Source organism: Chinchilla lanigera, unplaced genomic scaffold (assembly GCF_000276665.1).
Source record: "Chinchilla lanigera isolate Chin_1 unplaced genomic scaffold, ChiLan1.0 scaffold00020, whole genome shotgun sequence".
In the NCBI taxonomy this organism is placed as follows: domain Eukaryota; kingdom Metazoa; phylum Chordata; class Mammalia; order Rodentia; family Chinchillidae; genus Chinchilla; species Chinchilla lanigera.
The window spans coordinates 27,938,187-27,956,768 of NW_004955421.1; the positions used below are offsets into that span (position 1 = coordinate 27,938,187).

An 18,582-nucleotide genomic window follows, 5' to 3' on the forward strand; every position below is an offset into this window, starting at 1 on the left:
TCAAGCTGTTAATACTGGTTACTTTGGAGAATAGACTGGATCTAACAGAACAACTATTTTTTATGTAAAAAAAAATTAATATTTTACATATCTAAATATTATTTATAGTAAATCATAAAAAGAAATTCAACCTCTGAGAGGCAAAAAATTTACAAAACTTAAAGTAAACATTAGGAGAAAGTATTTGCAAGGCATACAAAAAAATCAATTTCTGGGGCTGGGGATTTAGCTCAGCGGCAAAAGCACCTGCCTGGCAAGCGCAAGGTCGTGAGTTCGGTTCCCAGTACCAGAGAAAAACAAACAAACAAAAAAAAATCAATTTCTTTAATATGCAAAGTATTTTTACAAAACAATTAAAATAAGACATACTTGAAGAATAACAGGAAGGAGACTGAACAGGAATTTCACAAGGAAAAGAATATTGTGATAAAACAGTCAATAAACAAAGAAAACATGCTTAATCTCAGAATTTAAAAATCAACGGTAATACAGAAGGGTAGGAAACATTCTTGTACCGTTAGTAGTATGTTAACTTCTTTAAAGAAAATATAGGCCAGGCATGGTGGTGCACATCTGTAATTCCAGCACGCAGGGGGATTTTTGTGAGTTCGAGACCAGCCTGGGTTACAAAGTGAGCTCAAGGCCAGCCTGAACTGCAAAGCAAGACCGTCTCAAAAAGGCAAAAAAAAAAAAAAAAAAAAGCATTATATATTGAAATTTAAAAGGTATATACCCTTTAAATCCAAGAATTCTACTTCTAAGAAAATGTCCTAGAAATACTAATGCACACACAGAAAAAAGTAGGTTCTGGGATTTTGTTTCAGCACTGACTAAAATACTTAACGACAATAACAGCTAAAACTAAAAAAGTCAATCAAAACAGGAAAAATAATACCACAATTATGTAAGAAGGTATTACAAGGGGCAGGGGATTTAGCTCAGCAGCACAGTGCCTGCCTGGCAAGCACAAGGTCGTGAGTTTGATTCCTGGTACTGGAAGAAAAACAACAAACAAAAAACAAAAGATGTTAAGAGTAATTAAAAGAATTGCTAGCCCCCCAAAGGTTTACAAATACTAGACATCAAGCAGCACAGAAAAACAGTGCCTGAGAGAGGGCAAACAAAAATACTAAGCCCACAAGAGCCCTAGCTGAGTAAGGTAGAAGGTAGGAAGAGCCTAGCATTCTCCCCAATACAAAGAAATGAAGAGTTCAGTTACCAAGAGTTTGCAGGACAGAGTACTACAGGGGAGAAAGCAGCATAGAGACAAGCCTCAAAGATCTACAGAGGGTCCTTTCTCAATGTTGCCTGAGTACTGGTTAGCCACTACTGAGACTGAAAAAAATAGGTATTCAGAGGGGTTAGTCCTCAGACAGGTGCTCGAGCAGGACGAGAACAGCCTGAATGCACTGAAGAAGACTGAAAACATTTTCTAATTCGAAAGAAATCAAGTTGAGTCAGGAAAGGTATTGTCTCAGTATTAGGGAAGACTAGTTCTAAATTAAAGACTGTCCCGATCTCCCCTAACAAAACATCCTCTCAAATATGATTTCAAAGTAACTTGACCATATCCCAAAAGAAAGTTCAGTATTTACAAGTACACAAAAATATCTGTCATAACCCAGTAAGATATGATCGGGCATGCAAAGAAATAGAAAAACTGCCAGACATACAAGAAAGATTACAATCCCAATCAATTAGAACCAATTCACAAATGACACATTAAAAAACTCTGAAGAATAAAAATACTGAAAGCCAGAGCATCAATGAGTTGTAGGATGACTTAAAACAATCTAATATACTTGTTGGTGAGCACCCGTAGGAGAGGAGACAAACAGAATATATATGAAGAAATAAAGACAAGATTTTCCAAATTTGATGCAAAGTATACATACTCAGATCCAAGAAGTACAATGAAACTCAAGCATAAGGAACATAAGCAAAAAACACACCAAGTTACATCATACTAAGTTGCCTGAAATCAGAGATAATAAAAAAAAAAAACTTAAAGCAACCAGACAGGAAACACACATCATATTAATAGGAACAGAGGTAAGATTGACAGCAGCTTTCTCACCGGAAACAATGCAAGCTAGAAGATAAAGAACATCTTTAATATAGTGAAAGAAAAAAGTTTTCTCATCCTGCCATTTTATACTGAAAACTTCTTCTAAAATGATGACAAAACTTTGTTAAGGTTATCCTTGGGAAATGCCTAAAATTAATTATAAATTCATTTAAAAGAAATTTCACCAGGATTTAAGGAAAAAAGGTAAAAGAAAAAAAAAACAGCTAATCAATACCTAAGATGTTAATTATTATAAAAACATTTTAAAGTACCATAATAAATATACTAAGACACTAGATAGACTGAACAAAAACTCAAAGTCTATGGCAGAATGCCTTTTTAAAAAAAGTAAAGTTTAGGCTGGGGATCCTGCTCAGTGGTAGAGCACTTGCCTATCAAGTGTGAGCCCAGGTTCGGTGCTAAAAGATATAAAATATTCTCAGACTCATTGATTTTTTTCACTTTTTGAGAAAGGCTCTCACTCTGTAGACCAATTTGTAACCCTCCAGCCTGACCCTCCCAAGTAATGGATTCACTGATTTCTGAGATAGAAAAATTACTACAGGGGCTGGGGATTTAGCTCAGCGGCACAGTGCCTGCCTGGCAAGTACAAGGTCGTGAGTTCGATTCCCAATACCGGAAAAAAAAAAAAAATTACTAGGAACTATATGCATAATTATATATAACTATAATAAATACACTCAGTATACAACAACTATGTCTCTTACTCAGGATGCAAAATACAAAGTATTTTTATTGTAAGAGGATGCTTTACAAACACTTTACTCAAAACAAAAAAATCAAAAACAAAAAACCCAAATACTTTAGTTACTATTTTTATATAAACAGGACTACTAGATATTTTTACCATTAATGATGTTAGTGTTTATCGACCTAAAAATATATTTTGTAAAGCAGTTGGTGTAATGGAGTTAAGAGTTAATTCAGCTCACAATATGGCAAAGAAACCATTAGTTCTACGTAACACTTTTTTCAAGTTTATTCATTAGGTCTTAATATCAATTCTCCATTTTAAAAAATTCTGTAACTTTTTTTTCTGGTATCAGGAATCAAAACTCAGGACCTTGTACTTGCCAGGCAGTTGCTGTGCTACTGAGCTATAACCCCAGTCCCATTTTAAAAACTTTTGAAGTAATTTTTATCTTAAAATGTTAATGATACATATATGATGAACCTAAAGGTAAGTAACAGTACTTATTTTTAAAAAATCACATTTAAGAACATCTTACCTTCTGGTGTTGGCTTATCCTGTGGAAGTTCTGGCATATTTTCATCCAAAAGGTCTGCTAAAGATTGAGAATTTGCCAGCAACTTCTGATAAGACATAGCAAATTCTTCATATTGTTTATGTCTATCTTCACTTAGCTCCCCTTTAGAATGTAGAATACGTCTGTAAACAAAGATTTAAATAATCTGATAAACTTATGAACAGACACGTTCATTTACTGCTACATGGGAAATGTTTCATAAAATCTGATCTTATACAAATTCAGCACAATCCTTCTGCTACTTATTTTCATTACCTAGCATTTTCAAGATATATCTGAAAATTTAAATACAATCAATATCATTTAAGTGATTAAAAACTATAATGTGTTCAAAACTATCAGATTTAATATACTACCTAATAATAAGAGGTTAGTTAGTATTTTGTTACCGTTATACTGCCCTTTAGTTAACACAATTAACTAAAAGATATTTAATGCCCAAATTAGTATCTAAAAGCAACAGGTTATAGAATAATCTGATACAGAAATATTGTGATTAATTAATTTAAATAAATTTAAATAAAATATAAATAATTGTTATGCCATACTTTCCCCAAACATGCAGAGTCAAAAAAGAAAAAAATAAAAGTAATACATCTACATGAGTAAGTGTTCAAAAGGAAGAGGTTGTGAATGGATTAAAAATCAGATTGAGTTATCCTTAAACTCAGTACTTGAATCAAGATTATCTTTTGAAAAAGCCCACATCTCCCACACAACAAATTCTCAACTTACAGTCTATGTCACAAATATTAGCTGAGAAACCCACTTTCTTAAGTTCATGCTTTATGGAGAAGGCTGAAGGAAACAACCTAACTTCCATATTACAAGAGCATACCAGTGGTCTCCCATGATTACAAATGCAAAACTACTGGAAAATGCCAAATGTATGAAGTGAAAATTCCTACAATATTAGTATAAATGATTAAGACTTACATAGCAGGATCTAATTCATTCTATATTATATATTGATGTGGTTGTATAATAATGGAAACTTATAAACCATGATATGAATACAGGTTTCAAACAAATTATAAACTAAGTAATTTTCAAAAGTAATGAACTTTTTTTTGCATGTCATTTGAATTTTTTTATAAACTAAAGAAAATGAGTGGGTTTTTTTAGAGACTATCATCCCAAAAGTTACAAAAAACAAAGTGGAAAAATCATGCCTACACTTATTCTTCCCTGCTTATTTGGAACAATTTGCAAACTTTTCTATCTTACCCTATTCCCACCCACATAAATTTCTACTTAAATGCTGTAGCAGTCCAAATAATATTAATTTCCAAAGTACTGGTTTCCATTACAAACACATCAATGCATAGACTCATTTAACTCCAATCATTCCTTTCCAAATTTGGTTTAATATGGCTTAAAGTAAGAAATTTTTACTTATCTACTTATGTCAATAAATACTGGACAACATTCAACCAACATTTTAGTAAAACACCAATACAGTTTATACATAATAATGCAGGCTAAGTTTTCTCTAAAAACTGAAAATACTATCAACAGGTCTGGCTCCCTCTTCAAATATTTATTTCACACTAATATTATAAAGAAAGACAAAATTGTATTGAACAAGCTTACAAAAGTAGTTTAAAAATGAAAACAAAAACCTAAAGCACTGTAAAATATTCACATCCATGAAAGAAACCATTAACATTACTATACTATGAGTGAGCTTGTTAGAACTTCTAATCAGAAGTTCTAATAAAGTCATTTTGAGGGTTTAAGAAAAAAAATCCAAACCAGGTATGGTGGCATATACCTTTAATTCCAGCACTCTAGCAAGATGAGAGAGGAAGATTCCAAGTTTGAGCTCAATCTAGTTAGACTGTCTTAAAAGATTTTTTAAAACATCTCAATGCAAAGGCCCTGGGTTCACTCCCTAGTACCACCAAAACACATGCACACAACCACATACACACACAACCTATTGAAGAATTTAAATACATAATGTTCAGAGGTAAACTACTTTAAAATGTTTTCACTGTATTCATTCTCAGGCAAATTTGGAGAGCTAATAAAAACTAAAAAAACTAAATTCATTCTCAGGCATGGGAAAAACTAATTCATTCTCAGGCCAATTAGGAGGGCTAATAATTCTAAGAGATTTCAAAGTCTGTAATGACAAACTACAATACTATTTCATTACTTGGAAAAGAATTATAAAATATCTAGAATAAAACAACCTGGAAATTTATTTCTCTGGGTTCTGACATTCTGGTCATCTGAAGAAACAGCCAGCCCTTTAAGACAGAAAATATTAAAAACTGCTGATATATAAACAACAGCAAAGTGATGACTCTTATCACAACAGCAAACTAACAGCCCTACTACACTATCAACCTCACATTCAAATATCTGCCTGGGACTTTGCACTGGCAGGTAAGTCCTTTGCTTCAATGCTGGTTCCCTGTGTCAGGGGTTCCACTGCTCTCCAGTCCAGTGAGAGCTTCAAACTTCAAACATGCTCTGCCTCACCCCAAATCTCAACTTTGTGATCAAATTCTGTAATAGCAGTAAATTATCTAACTAGGGAACAGGTACCCCAGTTGCTGTTCAGTGAGAACAGTGCTCAGGGAAAAAGCTTAGATTTTGTTTGCTTTGTTTTCTAACCACTTCTTATATTGATCAAGCACTGGGTAAGCAGGATAAGATGCCAATGAACAGATTTAAGAGTTCCATTACAAACAGAACTTATACAATCATGTCTCATCCTTGGCCATTTATTTAATATACATTTACTAAACACCTGACTACATCTATATATTTGCTAAGACTGTATTCTGAAATAACACAGAAATAACTCATCAAAGGTGCCTGAATATTCAAAAACCCTAGAATCATGTAGAAATTCTAGTAACAGTTAAAACATTTACATGTATCTGCTATGTTTGTCAGTTTTTTAACTTTATGATACTCACAGGAAAAATTTTTCTGCTTGACTACTGTCTTAGAAAACCTCTGTGAAGGGGCTGGGGATGTAGAGCTCAGTGACAGAGCAGTTGCCTAACAAATACAAGGCCTTGGGATCAATCCCCAGTACCACCAAAGGGAAAGAAACAAAAAGCAACAAACAGCTCTGTGAGGAAACTAAACATTACATTGCACATTTTACCAATGAGTACCTCTTCTTTACATCAATATTATAAAAGAACTCACCATTTTTTTCCAGTGCTGGACAATGAACCCAGGACCTTGTGTTCATCCATGCTGGTAGGCAAGTGGTATACCAGTAAGCTACAACCCTAGCCCTTACCAAAATTTCTTGTATGAATTCTACAGAAATATAACACTGGAAATATAAGCAAAATCAAACTAAAAATGACTTACCACATATCACTGTAATTACAACCTTTTAAGAAACAGATTTATTACATAAAGTTGAATTCAAATCATTCCTTTGAGAATGTCACAAATCAGGGGTCAGGAAACCCTTTGTGTAAAGTGCCAGAGGGTTAATATTTTAGGGTCTTTGTTCAAGCTATTCAATCCTGCTATGTAACACTGTAAGAGCAGCCACAGACAACATATAAGGAAATGAGTACGACTACATTACAATAAAACTTTATTTATGGACACTGAAAGTTGAATTTCATATAATTTTTATGTTTCACAATATGTATTCTACTTTTTCTCCCCAACCATTTATAAAGGTAAAAACCATTCTTAGACCCAAGCCGTACAAAACCTAGTCACAGACACAGACGGCCCACAGGCCATGGTTTGTCGATCCCTGAGTCGTGACTGGAGCTAACCAAGGCAGCATCAACATCAAACGTATTTATGAACTAGTTCATTCCCTCTCATATAATTGCACAATAGAGGCACTGGTACTCTTTTACAGATGTAAAAAGTAAGCAACAAAATCAGCTCAGTCGTATTCATTTCAATAAAAACGTGTAAAAAGCAGATTTCTTTTATCCAACAGGTACGACACGACCATCTAGAAGCATCCCTAAGGTACATCGATCCTCAATTTGTGAAGTGCTTTTTATATTACTAACTTAAAATAGTAACAGTAACAGAAAATATCAAATTGTCAATTACTGAATCAAGGATTATATCTCACAAACGAAATCTTTTAAGTCTAAAGTACAATGAAGTAACATTTTAATAGTGCTTAAATATTACCAATTGATAAACAACCTACCTATAAGGATAGGTACTTCACTTAGATGGAACGTGAGAGTAAAACCACTACTTAACTTTAACCCAGCATAGTTTTAAGTTTCAACATCAGTCAACTAATGCTGCACAAATTTCTATTAATAAAAGAAACTTTTGAGTTGACAGAACAGGTATATACCTGTAATTCCAGCCACTCAGGGCACTAAGGATGAGAAAGATGGCAGGTCCTAGGCCAACCTGAGCAACTTAGCAAGGCCCTGTTTCAAAATAAAAAACAAGAAAGGCTGGGGGTGTTGCCCACTGATAGCATTCTTGATGCCCTGGGTTTAATCCCCAACACCACAAAATAAAATGGGCTGAGAATGTCCGTCAGTGACTGTGGGGGAGGGGGGCGTGTCTCAAACAATATTGGAGACAGCAAAGCCTGCATTATACACATTTCTAAACTTTAAAATCGTATCACTTGATAATACAGAAAAGAACAGTTAGAAGACTCAATATGACTCTTGCAATCATTTTCTTCATTTATTCATTACAGTGTCTTTTAAGAAAGCACCAGACATTTTACCCGTCTGTGCTTAAAATTGGCTGAATAAATTTTTAACTAGACTTTAGTGCATATAGAACAAGAATTCACAAAGAATGGCACTGTCTTGCAAGTTACATCAAAATGGCTAAGAATATTTATAATTTCTAGACTGAAAATAAGTGTATTTTATTTTCTTAAAGATAGCATAAAGACTTAAACTCATTTGACTGCATATGAGCTTTACCTATCAGCTAGCTTAGTAGGTAATTTTCCAGCATTATCACACCTAAGAGAAACCTAACTGGGAAAAACTACTGCTCATGACTTAGTCCCACAAAAACACCTACTGGATAATTACTGGGAAAGAAAAATGTTCAGAAACTGGTCATTTCAGCAGTACACCGTAATGGACCTTTTTGGAAGGAAGGAGACTAACATTAGGTCATGTAAGAACTCTGCACTAATCCATTCTTCAGTCTTTTTTGCTGTGTCAGGTATCTCCATCTTCACTCCAGAAGCTGTGTGGACTGAAGGTACCCTAGAGCATGAGTGATTTTTTATTTTATTTTATTTATTTTTTGGTACCGGGGATCAAACTCACGACCTTGCACTTGCAGGCAGGCGCTTATGCCACTGAGCTATATCCCCAGCCCTGAGCATGAGTGATTTAGTAACTTTATGGCAACTGATTTTGATGATTAAAATTCTCACATTCCCCCAAATGATTACATCTGTAAGTGGACAAAGTCTTTCATGATAAATGACTTCTTCAACGCTAAGGTCAATCTATACTGGCAAGTAACCTTCTCTAATGGCCACAGATTAACAGTTTTGTATCAGAATGCATAACACAAACCAGGCGTGGTAGTGAACATCTGTAATCCCAGCACTAAGGAGGCCAAGGCAGGAGGATTGTCGCAAGTACAAGACCAGCCTGGGATACACAGTGAGTTTAAGTCCAGCCTGAACTATACAGCAAGACCCTGTCTCAAAAAAACAAAAGTTTCTGAAGAACGGCCACAAAGCTATTTATCAATGACCTGAGAAGGTACTTAAAATGTAAATATCATCATCATTCAAAATTATCATTTGCTTAAAATAGTATGCCAAAAGCATCTACACAAAGTTTAAGAGGTAAGCAAGTACATATTTAGGCTTTAAAATTACTAGTAAACCAGTTGACTTGAGAAATCAAGCTGTCATGTAAAGAGGCCTAACAAAAAGTAAGGAGAATAACAAAGTAGCTATAAAACAAGCAATTTTAAGTTGTAAATATAAAACAATGTATCTAAGACAAATGTCCCAAGGGTAGTGTACTGGCTGGAAATCATTGATATCCTGGAAGTATTTAGTATGAAGAACAGGCAAACATCCTGGCAGTTTGCTAATACCTGTGTTACTGTCATGGGAAGAAAAGAGGGCACATGTCCTATACCAGTGCTTCTCCAACTGTCTGTACTAAAACATTAGTTTTTCCTCCCAATCATTACAAATACTTTCATAAAACACAGTGAGATGATCATGGCAAGTAAGATGAGCAGTAAGTTGCTCTATACTTCCTAAATATTTACTGTTTCTGTACTGAGTTTACTGTGACCAGGTAAGCAGTTTATAGATCCCTTTAAGCAACTTACTCCGCTTTAACCAGGAAAAAAAAGCTAAATCCAAATTAATCAGAGGACTTTGAAGATACCAATACGTAATACAACGACCAGTGTTAATTTCCTACCAGTCTGTCTGTAATTCAGTATTACTTGTATTGTTCTTATGCTATTCGGTAAATGGATGTGTTAATACGTTTTCCTTCTTTATTTTTAAAATAAATTAAAAAAAGAGATTTGCTTAGGAAAAAAAAAAAAAATCACAGGGGGTTAAATTTCAACTTAATGTAACAAAGAATTCATAGCAAACAGGTGTGTCCAACACTGGACTGGTTCAGAGAGCCCTGGGCTCTTCTGGGAGGTATTCAGAACAATAAAAACCTTTTCTGTCTAGAAAGGTAACTAGAATAAATCACTGCAGATTCTTCCTACTACAATTCTGTGAGGCCAAAAATAAACACATCAACACAAAGCTTTCAAGTGACCAATAACTAACCAATTTTTAGCATACTTACAAAGTCCAAAATGCAATAAAGTTGAAAGTAAGGGGCAAGAACCATGAAAATGACAAAGCATTACAGAAATAATGAAGAAGGCTTCAATATCTGAGAATTAACATTCAAAAGCATAAAACAAGAATGACAATTTCTGGGTTTTTTTGGTTTTTCTCCGGTACCAGGAACCGAACTCACGACCTTGCGCTTGCGAGGCAGGCGCTTTTGCCGCTGAGCTAAATCCCCAGGCCCTTTTTTTTTTTTTTTTAAATAGACAAGGCACTGCTATGTTATACAGGCTGGTCTTAAACTCCTGGACTTAAGGCCTCCTGAGCAGCTGGGATTTATAGGTATGTACCACTATGCCTGGCATTTTCTTTCTTTTTTAAAAGAATCACTGGTAACATCACTGACATCTTAAATTCTCACTGGAGTACCCTTTAGCCACATAATGTCTGTATCTTCCTTGACTCTGTCTTCCTGTACTACTACAGGCATAACAAAATTACTGTCTTCTCTCCTGGTTAAGTCAATCATCTTCCAGTGGTAACTACTGAAATTATGATAGTCCTTCCTACTGCAGACTTCTGGGAACTGAAAAAGGAACTCTCCCATACTAATGTTTGATTAATAGCAATTCCAGACTCTCAACTATACAATTAAACTTGTTGGAAAGCACTCAGCTATGCTATTATTACTTCCTCCTTTCTGCACACCTTTAGCTCTCCTCCACATTTACTCTCCACTGACAACACCCACAAACCATACTGACTTTACCTTATTAATGCCTTCTCTGTGGAGATGCTATAGTCTACAACATTCACTACCAAAGTTGGCCCCTATAGCTGGTCTTTTTACCAGCTACAGGCACAGTAAATTATGCCTTTAGAATTTTAAATGAATGTCCCCAGGAACACTTCATATCTAGCACATTTTTTCATAGCTAATTGTGTGCACTATTTCTCAAAATTCTGATCATACTCACTAATGAATGACTCATTTTCTTAAAAAGAATGAGTAGCAATAGTGACACTGACAACATACAAAACCATGAAAGCAAACCTGTTATAGAGAGAACAGCAAAACACACAGAAAAAATAGTAGAAAGTTAGTGACAGAAAATTTTCTCCTCAGTATCAAGGAGTTTTTGAAATCTCAGAAAGAAAACAAAGCAAAAATTACCATATACTTGTTAGATTTTTTAAAAATCAAAACAAGATCTACTATAGATTCACATTAGACTATTATACTTGAAATTTTCCTGGAATGTTAAGAAATCACCTGTAAGGAGCCCTTTTCCGTAAGTTCTTTCAGTAGCATGAAGACTTTAAACATTTTAAGTATGTGCTCCAAAATAAATTCTCAATTCTGAGAAACATTTGAAAATCACCTGTTTTGTCTCTCAGTATTCTGGAGCTCCCTGTGGTCCCTTTTCAGGTGTTTGGTCAAAGACGTAAAGTACTCTTTCAAAAGGTTCTGGAAAGGCTGTTGTTTCTCTGGACTAATTATCTCACTAGGAGGAAAACTCAAATTAAACTTCTCTGCAGCGCTCTTCACTCTCCTAGGTGTAAGTCCCGCGATGTCATCTCCACAATGGCGACAGAAGCTAATCACCACAGAAACGTGAGTGTGAGACTCTCGGTCAGCACTAATAATATTTTTTAGCTGTTCATAGATTAAGGAAAGACCCTCCTTGTCAGTGAAAATCCCAACTATTGTCAATTCTGCAATGAAACGCAAATCAGTTCTTAGCTTGGTAATGTTAGGTGTTTTCTCTTCTTTCCTTGCTTCAAAATGTTTTTTCCAGACCTGAAGAAGTGAGGGGGCAAAGTCAGCATAGCGCTGGTGAAAGAGAGAGCACAGGTGCACAGCACAGTTCACATCAGAGATTTTTAGTTTGGCTTCCACAATGGAAGCTACTGCTTCTGCAATATATTTGCTTAAATTTAAGCCATTAAAATCATGTGACAAGGAGTCTCTCTGTTGTTCTGTAATAGTTTTTAGTTTCTTGACAAAAGCAGTATTTTTCTTCAAACTGGAGTCCAGGCGACTAAAGAAATTTTCCTCTGGTCGGTTGTCTGGAGCATTTTGGTTTTTGCTACGAAGTTCCTTTCTTAATTGATGTCTTTCCCAAGCCTCCTGATGAAGCTGAAGGGATTCTTCCTTTTCTCTATGTAAAAAACAACAACAAAAAAACACAGTGTATATATTTTTCAAGCACCATTGATAAATCCTGTAAGACTAAACTCCAGTGGGGGAAAAAAATCATCCAAATATCAGCATCTAAGAGGAACAAAAGATATAAAATCGTTTTTCATTACTTTTGAAGACATTTTATCAATGACTTAAGATAATGAGGGCACAGTATATTAATATTCTGAATAACTAGATCAAAATTTAAATCATGACCTAGGGTGTAGTCCAGTGGTAGAGGACTTATTTTGCACTGGGTTCAATCCCCAGTACCACAAAAGAACAACAATAACAACACAATTAAAAAACATTCTGCTACTGAGCACGATGGCACAGGCCTATAATCCCAGCACTGAGGAGGCTGAGGCAGGAGGACTGCCATGAGTTCAAGGCCAGCTTGAGCTACATAGTGTGCTTAAGACCAGCCTAAATTACAGAGAGAGACCCTATCTCAAAAAAAAAAAAGAAAAAAACCCATTTTGCCAACTGGTAAACTAAATGGATTAAACACATGATGCTTAATATGAAAAATATGATATGCTTGGGAAGAATATAAAATGTAAAACAAAAGCACTAGACAGCCATACATGGTGGCACACGCCTATAATCCCAGCACAGGAGACTGAAGCAAGAGGGTCACGAGTTCGAGGTTAGCCTAGGCTACATAGTAAATTCAAGGCCAGCCTCCACTACATAGCAAGACACTGTTTCAAAAAAAAAAAAAAAAACTAGAGAAACAGAAAAAAACTGCCCACCAAAATATTTTAAACAATAAGCACTATAAGAGAATGCATTGCAAATGTTTTAAAATGTAAAGATTTGTTTTTCCATACTCAGCATGACCAAACTTTTAATGAAGTACTGTACTTGATAGGCTTCAGGTTGTAATTCAAGTATGATCTAAAAAATTTGGAAGAGAACCAGAAGAAAACTATCAGAGACCCTTTCATAAAATGTGAACAAACTGCTAAAAATAGACACACCTATTTTTCCACTAAAAAGATGGAACAAGTTTAAACTGCAGAAGTCATAAAATAACTTGGATGGGGTGGGAGGAAGGGACAATCTGACTGAGGTGCAAGCATATTAACTTTAAAATATAAATTTATAAAAAAGTAAATCTGAGATAAAAATTTGAGTTAACCTACAATTCTATGATCTTCCACCAAAAGCTACACTACATTATCAAGTTGTGTCCGCCACAGGGAACACGAACATCTGACTAACTCTTGGAAATGTCCCAGCCATACACAAACACAAGACGAGCCGTAAAGTACGTACTAAGAAAACATTAGATAACCCAACTGAAAAGACTTTAAAATATATAATGAAGTTTTTATAGGTAAAATAACATCATGTCAAATATTCTAGGGGTAAAAACTGGGTAACTACTGACGTTGAGTAGATAGGGGTAAAAAAGGACTGGTTCATTTTACAGTTCTGTTTTTGCACGTGTTTGAGATTTTCTCGGTAGAAAGTTGGATTTTTTTTTAAAGGCTCTTTTGATGGAAGGAGAAAGGGAAAAATACTACTATGAAACAGAGTATCTTTATGAATAAAAATTTTTAGAAAACTAAAATTAACAAGCAAAAAGCTCTCAAGAATCATGGCTATAAATATTCTATAACTGGCCACTACTACTGTCAGACCTAAGGTTCCATTTCTTTGGTGAGAAAGGTGGATGAAAATAGAGTATTATCGTACCATAAAAAAAGTTTTTCAAAAACAAAACCAACCCAGATTAAATTATATCTCATAAACTATTAAAGACTTTTACTATTATTTAAACCAATAATTAAAGCATTTAGCACTAGTTTAGTCACTGGAACCTACAGAACAAGTTTAGATACTCCCAAATGTTCAGCAGCTGCACACAGGGAGTTTTATTCAAATAATCATTCCCACCCCAAATATTCCAATTTTCCCATTCCTTCACATCAATAATTAAATTTTCTTACTTTAACTGAGCAGCTTCCTCCTCTTGCTGACGTTTTGCCTGCTCTTCTTGCTTTTTTCTCTCTTCCTCTTCATGTTTCTTTTTTTCTTCTTCTTTTTTCTTTAATTCTTCCTCTGCCTTCACCTTTTCTTCTTCTTTTTTCTTGCGTTCCTTGTCTTCCTTTTTCCTCTTATCCTCTTCCAGCTTCTTCTTTTTGTCTTCGGGGACCTTACTGACCTCTTTCTTGGCAGTGATCTTGAGATCATCTTTTGGTTTCTCCTTGCTGCTCACTGGCCGCTTTTCACTGCAGTCTTTCTCCTTGTTGTTTAGCAAAGATTCTTTTTCTTCCATACTTGCTGACTTTTTACGCTCAGCTGGCATTATGTGACCCAGAACAATCTATAAGAAAAAGAAAGTTAATACTGTCAGTACAGTGGCTTTTATTAGTAATGTGATACTTCAAACAAAAACAACTTAGTTGTGAGCTTAAGTGAATAATACTTCTATGATAGAAAATTTATTATTATTTCTGTGTCACATTCCATAGTCTATCATTACTGGTTATGCCTACGTCTAAGTACTATTTTTAGGAAAAGCACAACGAACTTCCACAAACCCAGATTCAACACTGTCAACTCCAAAACAATGTAAAATTCAACTGTAAATACTTTAGAACAAAACCACTTGCCTCTTACAAATCAATGGACAAAACAGAAAATAGTTTTAGAAAATTTTACCTCATTGCTCTTATCAAAATTCTTTTAAAAACTGTTGCCTGTCTCAAATTAGACCACATCTACAATTCTTCCTTAGTATCAGCCAATATTAACAAACATAATGATTATAAAACCTGTATAGTCTGATCTGTATCTGTCAGCAGAGTAGCCAGCAACCTAGTTTCTAAACCTCAGCTCAACAGGCTTTTGAACAATACTTTGTTTTTTCTCTCCCACAGTTCTGGGGACCAAACCCAGGGCCTCAGGCACGCTGTGAAAGCACTGTACTATGGAACCACACACACTCCAATAAAATAAGTCTTCCTTTTGGGAGTTAAGAGAGCTATCTTACACACTTTATGAAGTTTAACACATTCCTGCTTTCTATGTAGTAGATGTAAGCATTACCTCCCTAAACTTGACAGCCAAATACAAACTACAGGTATTGCCAAATGTTTGGGGGGGGGGGGAATCACCATCAGTTGAAAAATCACTGCCAGGCCACACGTGGTTATTTACATGTAATTAATTTAAGTTAAATAAAATTTGAAATTCAGTTATTCAGTTGCCACTTATATTTTAAATTATCAATTCTAATGTGATTAGTGGCTACCTATACTAGCAATTCAGAAAGAGAACATTTCTACCACCACAGAAAAGTTCTACTGGACAGCACCAGTGTATAGCAATGTTTCCATATAGTTAACTGGAAATAATAAATGGTGAAACCAAAATTGTATTTCCCAATAAAATTCAGGATTTTTCTTTGCCAAAAACATATTTCTCTACTCAAACTTCATTTTCTAATGTAACTTCTTTTACAGTCTTCATGTTTTAACTAAGTTACCTTAAGGTTGTACATAAGAAAATCAAACTTCTATTGCAAAAGCATAAAATTTCTCAAACTTCTTCATTTATTACAAGCTAAAGACACACAGAATATTCTTAAATATTTTCAAATATACATTTTTAATTACAACAATAAAAACTAGGTTAACAACCAAAATATTTACAATAAATTGTATAAATACATAAGAATTTAGCCCAAAAAAAGCATCACTGAGAGACGATCTAGGCACTAGAATTTTTTCTCAGTCTTCTTTTTCTTCCTCCTTTACTCATTCACCCTGTTGCCATGTTCTATGCAATTATGTATTCTGATACAGAAAGACTTTTGTTAACCCGAGTGGTGGAACTCCAAATAAATAATGGCTATTACTCCTACTTAATACAGTTAAAATATGAAAAAGTAAAACTACTTACTTATGTGTGAGGACCAAATTAGCCTTATATTATGAGAGTTTAATTAGTAATTCTTATACATCTTCAATTAAATACCTAGCTTTAATATAAAAATATACCTAAAAATAAGCAAATTTTAAAGTATACTAATAGCTACTCACCATATTAAATATTTTATGTACATTATCTCATTTAATCTTGTTTAATTTTTATGAGGTGGATATTATTTCCCCTGTTTTATAAATAAGTAAACGGAAACTTGACTAAGTAACTTGACCAAGCCTCCATAGCAGGTAAGAGATGGAATGTGAACTACTGTCTCAATAGAAGTTAAGAACCCTGGGTACCAAATTATGAGATGGAAGACACTGATAGTAGACACTGACTATGACAAATCATAGGATTATCTGAGTTTAAAAACGAGGAAGAGTCACTGATAATGGTTAAGCAGTATTTACACAACATTTTTAACTTTTTGGCAGACTCTGGCCAACATGTATGGAGACAATACAATGTCTAAGGCAGTAACAATCTTATTTAGGAATACTAGCCATGTACAAAAAAGTAGTATTTATACAGGATTTGTAATTTCTGATGTAGCATCAACAAGTAGCAAAGTTAATTTCAGAGTTATAAGCAGTTAATAGTTTCAGACAATAAAAATAATTTGATTAATGCCTCATAAAGATGAAATTAAATCTTAAATTCTTTAAAACATTACACAATTTACTTGGTATCTGACATTCATAAAAGATCCTAATTTATTAGCACAATGGAGTCCCAAATTTTCATGACTCTACAATATTCATATATTCAATAAATCTTAAATACCTACTACATAAATAAACTGTAGAAGTCATGTGCAAGGCCAGGTGTGATGGCACACAGGGCTAATCCCAGCCCTTGGGAGACTGAGGCAGGAGGATGGCTGCAAGTTCGAGACCAGCCTGGGCTACATAGTGAGCTCAGAGCCAGCCTAAACTGCATAGCTAGACCATCTCAAAAAGACAAACAAATAAAAAAATAAATTAAAAAAAAGCAGAAATCATGTGCAAATAAAGGCAAAACCTGCTCTAGAGAATAACGCAAACTGTCAACAAGACCTGTAAATTTTGGCACTGGTATCTTCTTTGGATCATTTAATTCTGATACTACAGGCACCCAACCAAAGAACATTTAGAACTACACTTCAGTGAACAAAAATGTGACAAATCTAAAGATTCCTTCAGCAGCAGCAATACAACTTGTAAAATAACATGCATGAGCTTAGAAGACAGACTTTCATTAGCATCCCCACTCTGCAAATTGAGCAACTTAAGTTTTCTATTTCTTCTAGTTATTCATCAATAAAATGGAGATATCACTACCTAGCTTAGAGTTAAAACAGCATGGACAGAGGTGGGGGATAAATGTTCATTCTCTTTTACATTGAACACTGAAAAGTCCATCATAAGGTGAGAAACTTTTAAAATTAGAAGGACTACTAGATTTTTATCTATTCTGATTGTCAAGTTTTACACTGAGGCAGCAGCAGCAGCGCAACCTGCCCAAGACGACACAACTAACTTAGTGACTCCTTAGAGCTCTTCTCCACTACATTTCCTGACTTTAGGGTTCCAAAAACGAAAATATATGACAAAGATTGAGATCAATAAACATTTGTAATACATGAATTAAACTGAGCAAAGTTGTATTTAATAAAATGCTAAAACTCTTCTTTCAGTAAAAGCTTTACTCAATATCCTATATTTCATCTGAAGTTTCCGAGTTTTTCATGTAAAAGCCAGAGGTTTATAGAGTAGCGTTCTCTCAAAAAAAGACAAAAATTAGTTATCTTTCAAATTAAACGATTAGATTTTAAAAATTATTTTACTGAATACAATTATATTCAGACAGCCTTTACAAGGAAACCATCCCTAAAAACCACTTGAGCTACAGATTTTATTTTGTTTTCTAAATACACTGTGAACTTCCACAGGCAAGTTAAAAACTACCTCCTGGTAAAACAGGCACGGACTGAGTGCGAGGAGGAGCGAGGACAGAGGGCGCTTCCCCCTAGAGACACCACTTCGAGAGCGGCGTACGGACTGTGCTCGAAGCCGCAATCGGACCGCTCTGAAGACACCCTGCCCTCCCGCGCTCCTCAGAACGTTCGGGGGCAACAGCGCAGGAGCAGGCTTCTCCTCCACACTTCACAAAGTTCGCGTGTGCGAGGAGCGTGAGCCAGTCTTCCCGAAATCTCACCACAGTTCCGACACGGCTTTTCGGAGGGGCCGCGCGGTTGTTACGGACACCCTGAAAACTACGACCGCGGGCAGAAGCGAGCTTGCCTCCGCCGCCGCGTCCCTCGCGGCGTCCGGGAGCGCCCTGCCCG

The 18,582-nt window shown here is 35.1% G+C and overlaps 1 protein-coding gene across 2 annotated transcripts in view; it reads right to left on the reverse strand.

Moving 5' to 3' along the window:
- Positions 1 to 18,582, reverse strand: part of Upf2 (UPF2 regulator of nonsense transcripts homolog (yeast)) — a 95,147-nt gene that overhangs the window by 70,524 nt on the left and 6,041 nt on the right. The window contains exons 1-4 of one of the 2 annotated variants that reach the window (XM_013513653.1): positions 17,044 to 17,068; positions 14,273 to 14,649; positions 11,512 to 12,291; positions 3,319 to 3,479 (exon numbers count right to left, since the gene is read on the reverse strand). In XM_013513653.1, the coding sequence (XP_013369107.1) occupies positions 3,319 to 3,479; positions 11,512 to 12,291; positions 14,273 to 14,631 (1,300 nt within the window). In that variant the 5' untranslated portion in view covers positions 14,632 to 14,649; positions 17,044 to 17,068. Of the gene's footprint in view, positions 1 to 3,318; positions 3,480 to 11,511; positions 12,292 to 14,272; positions 14,650 to 17,043; positions 17,069 to 18,582 lie in introns of those variants that run through there. The other variant, XM_013513652.1, reaches the window with a different exon arrangement.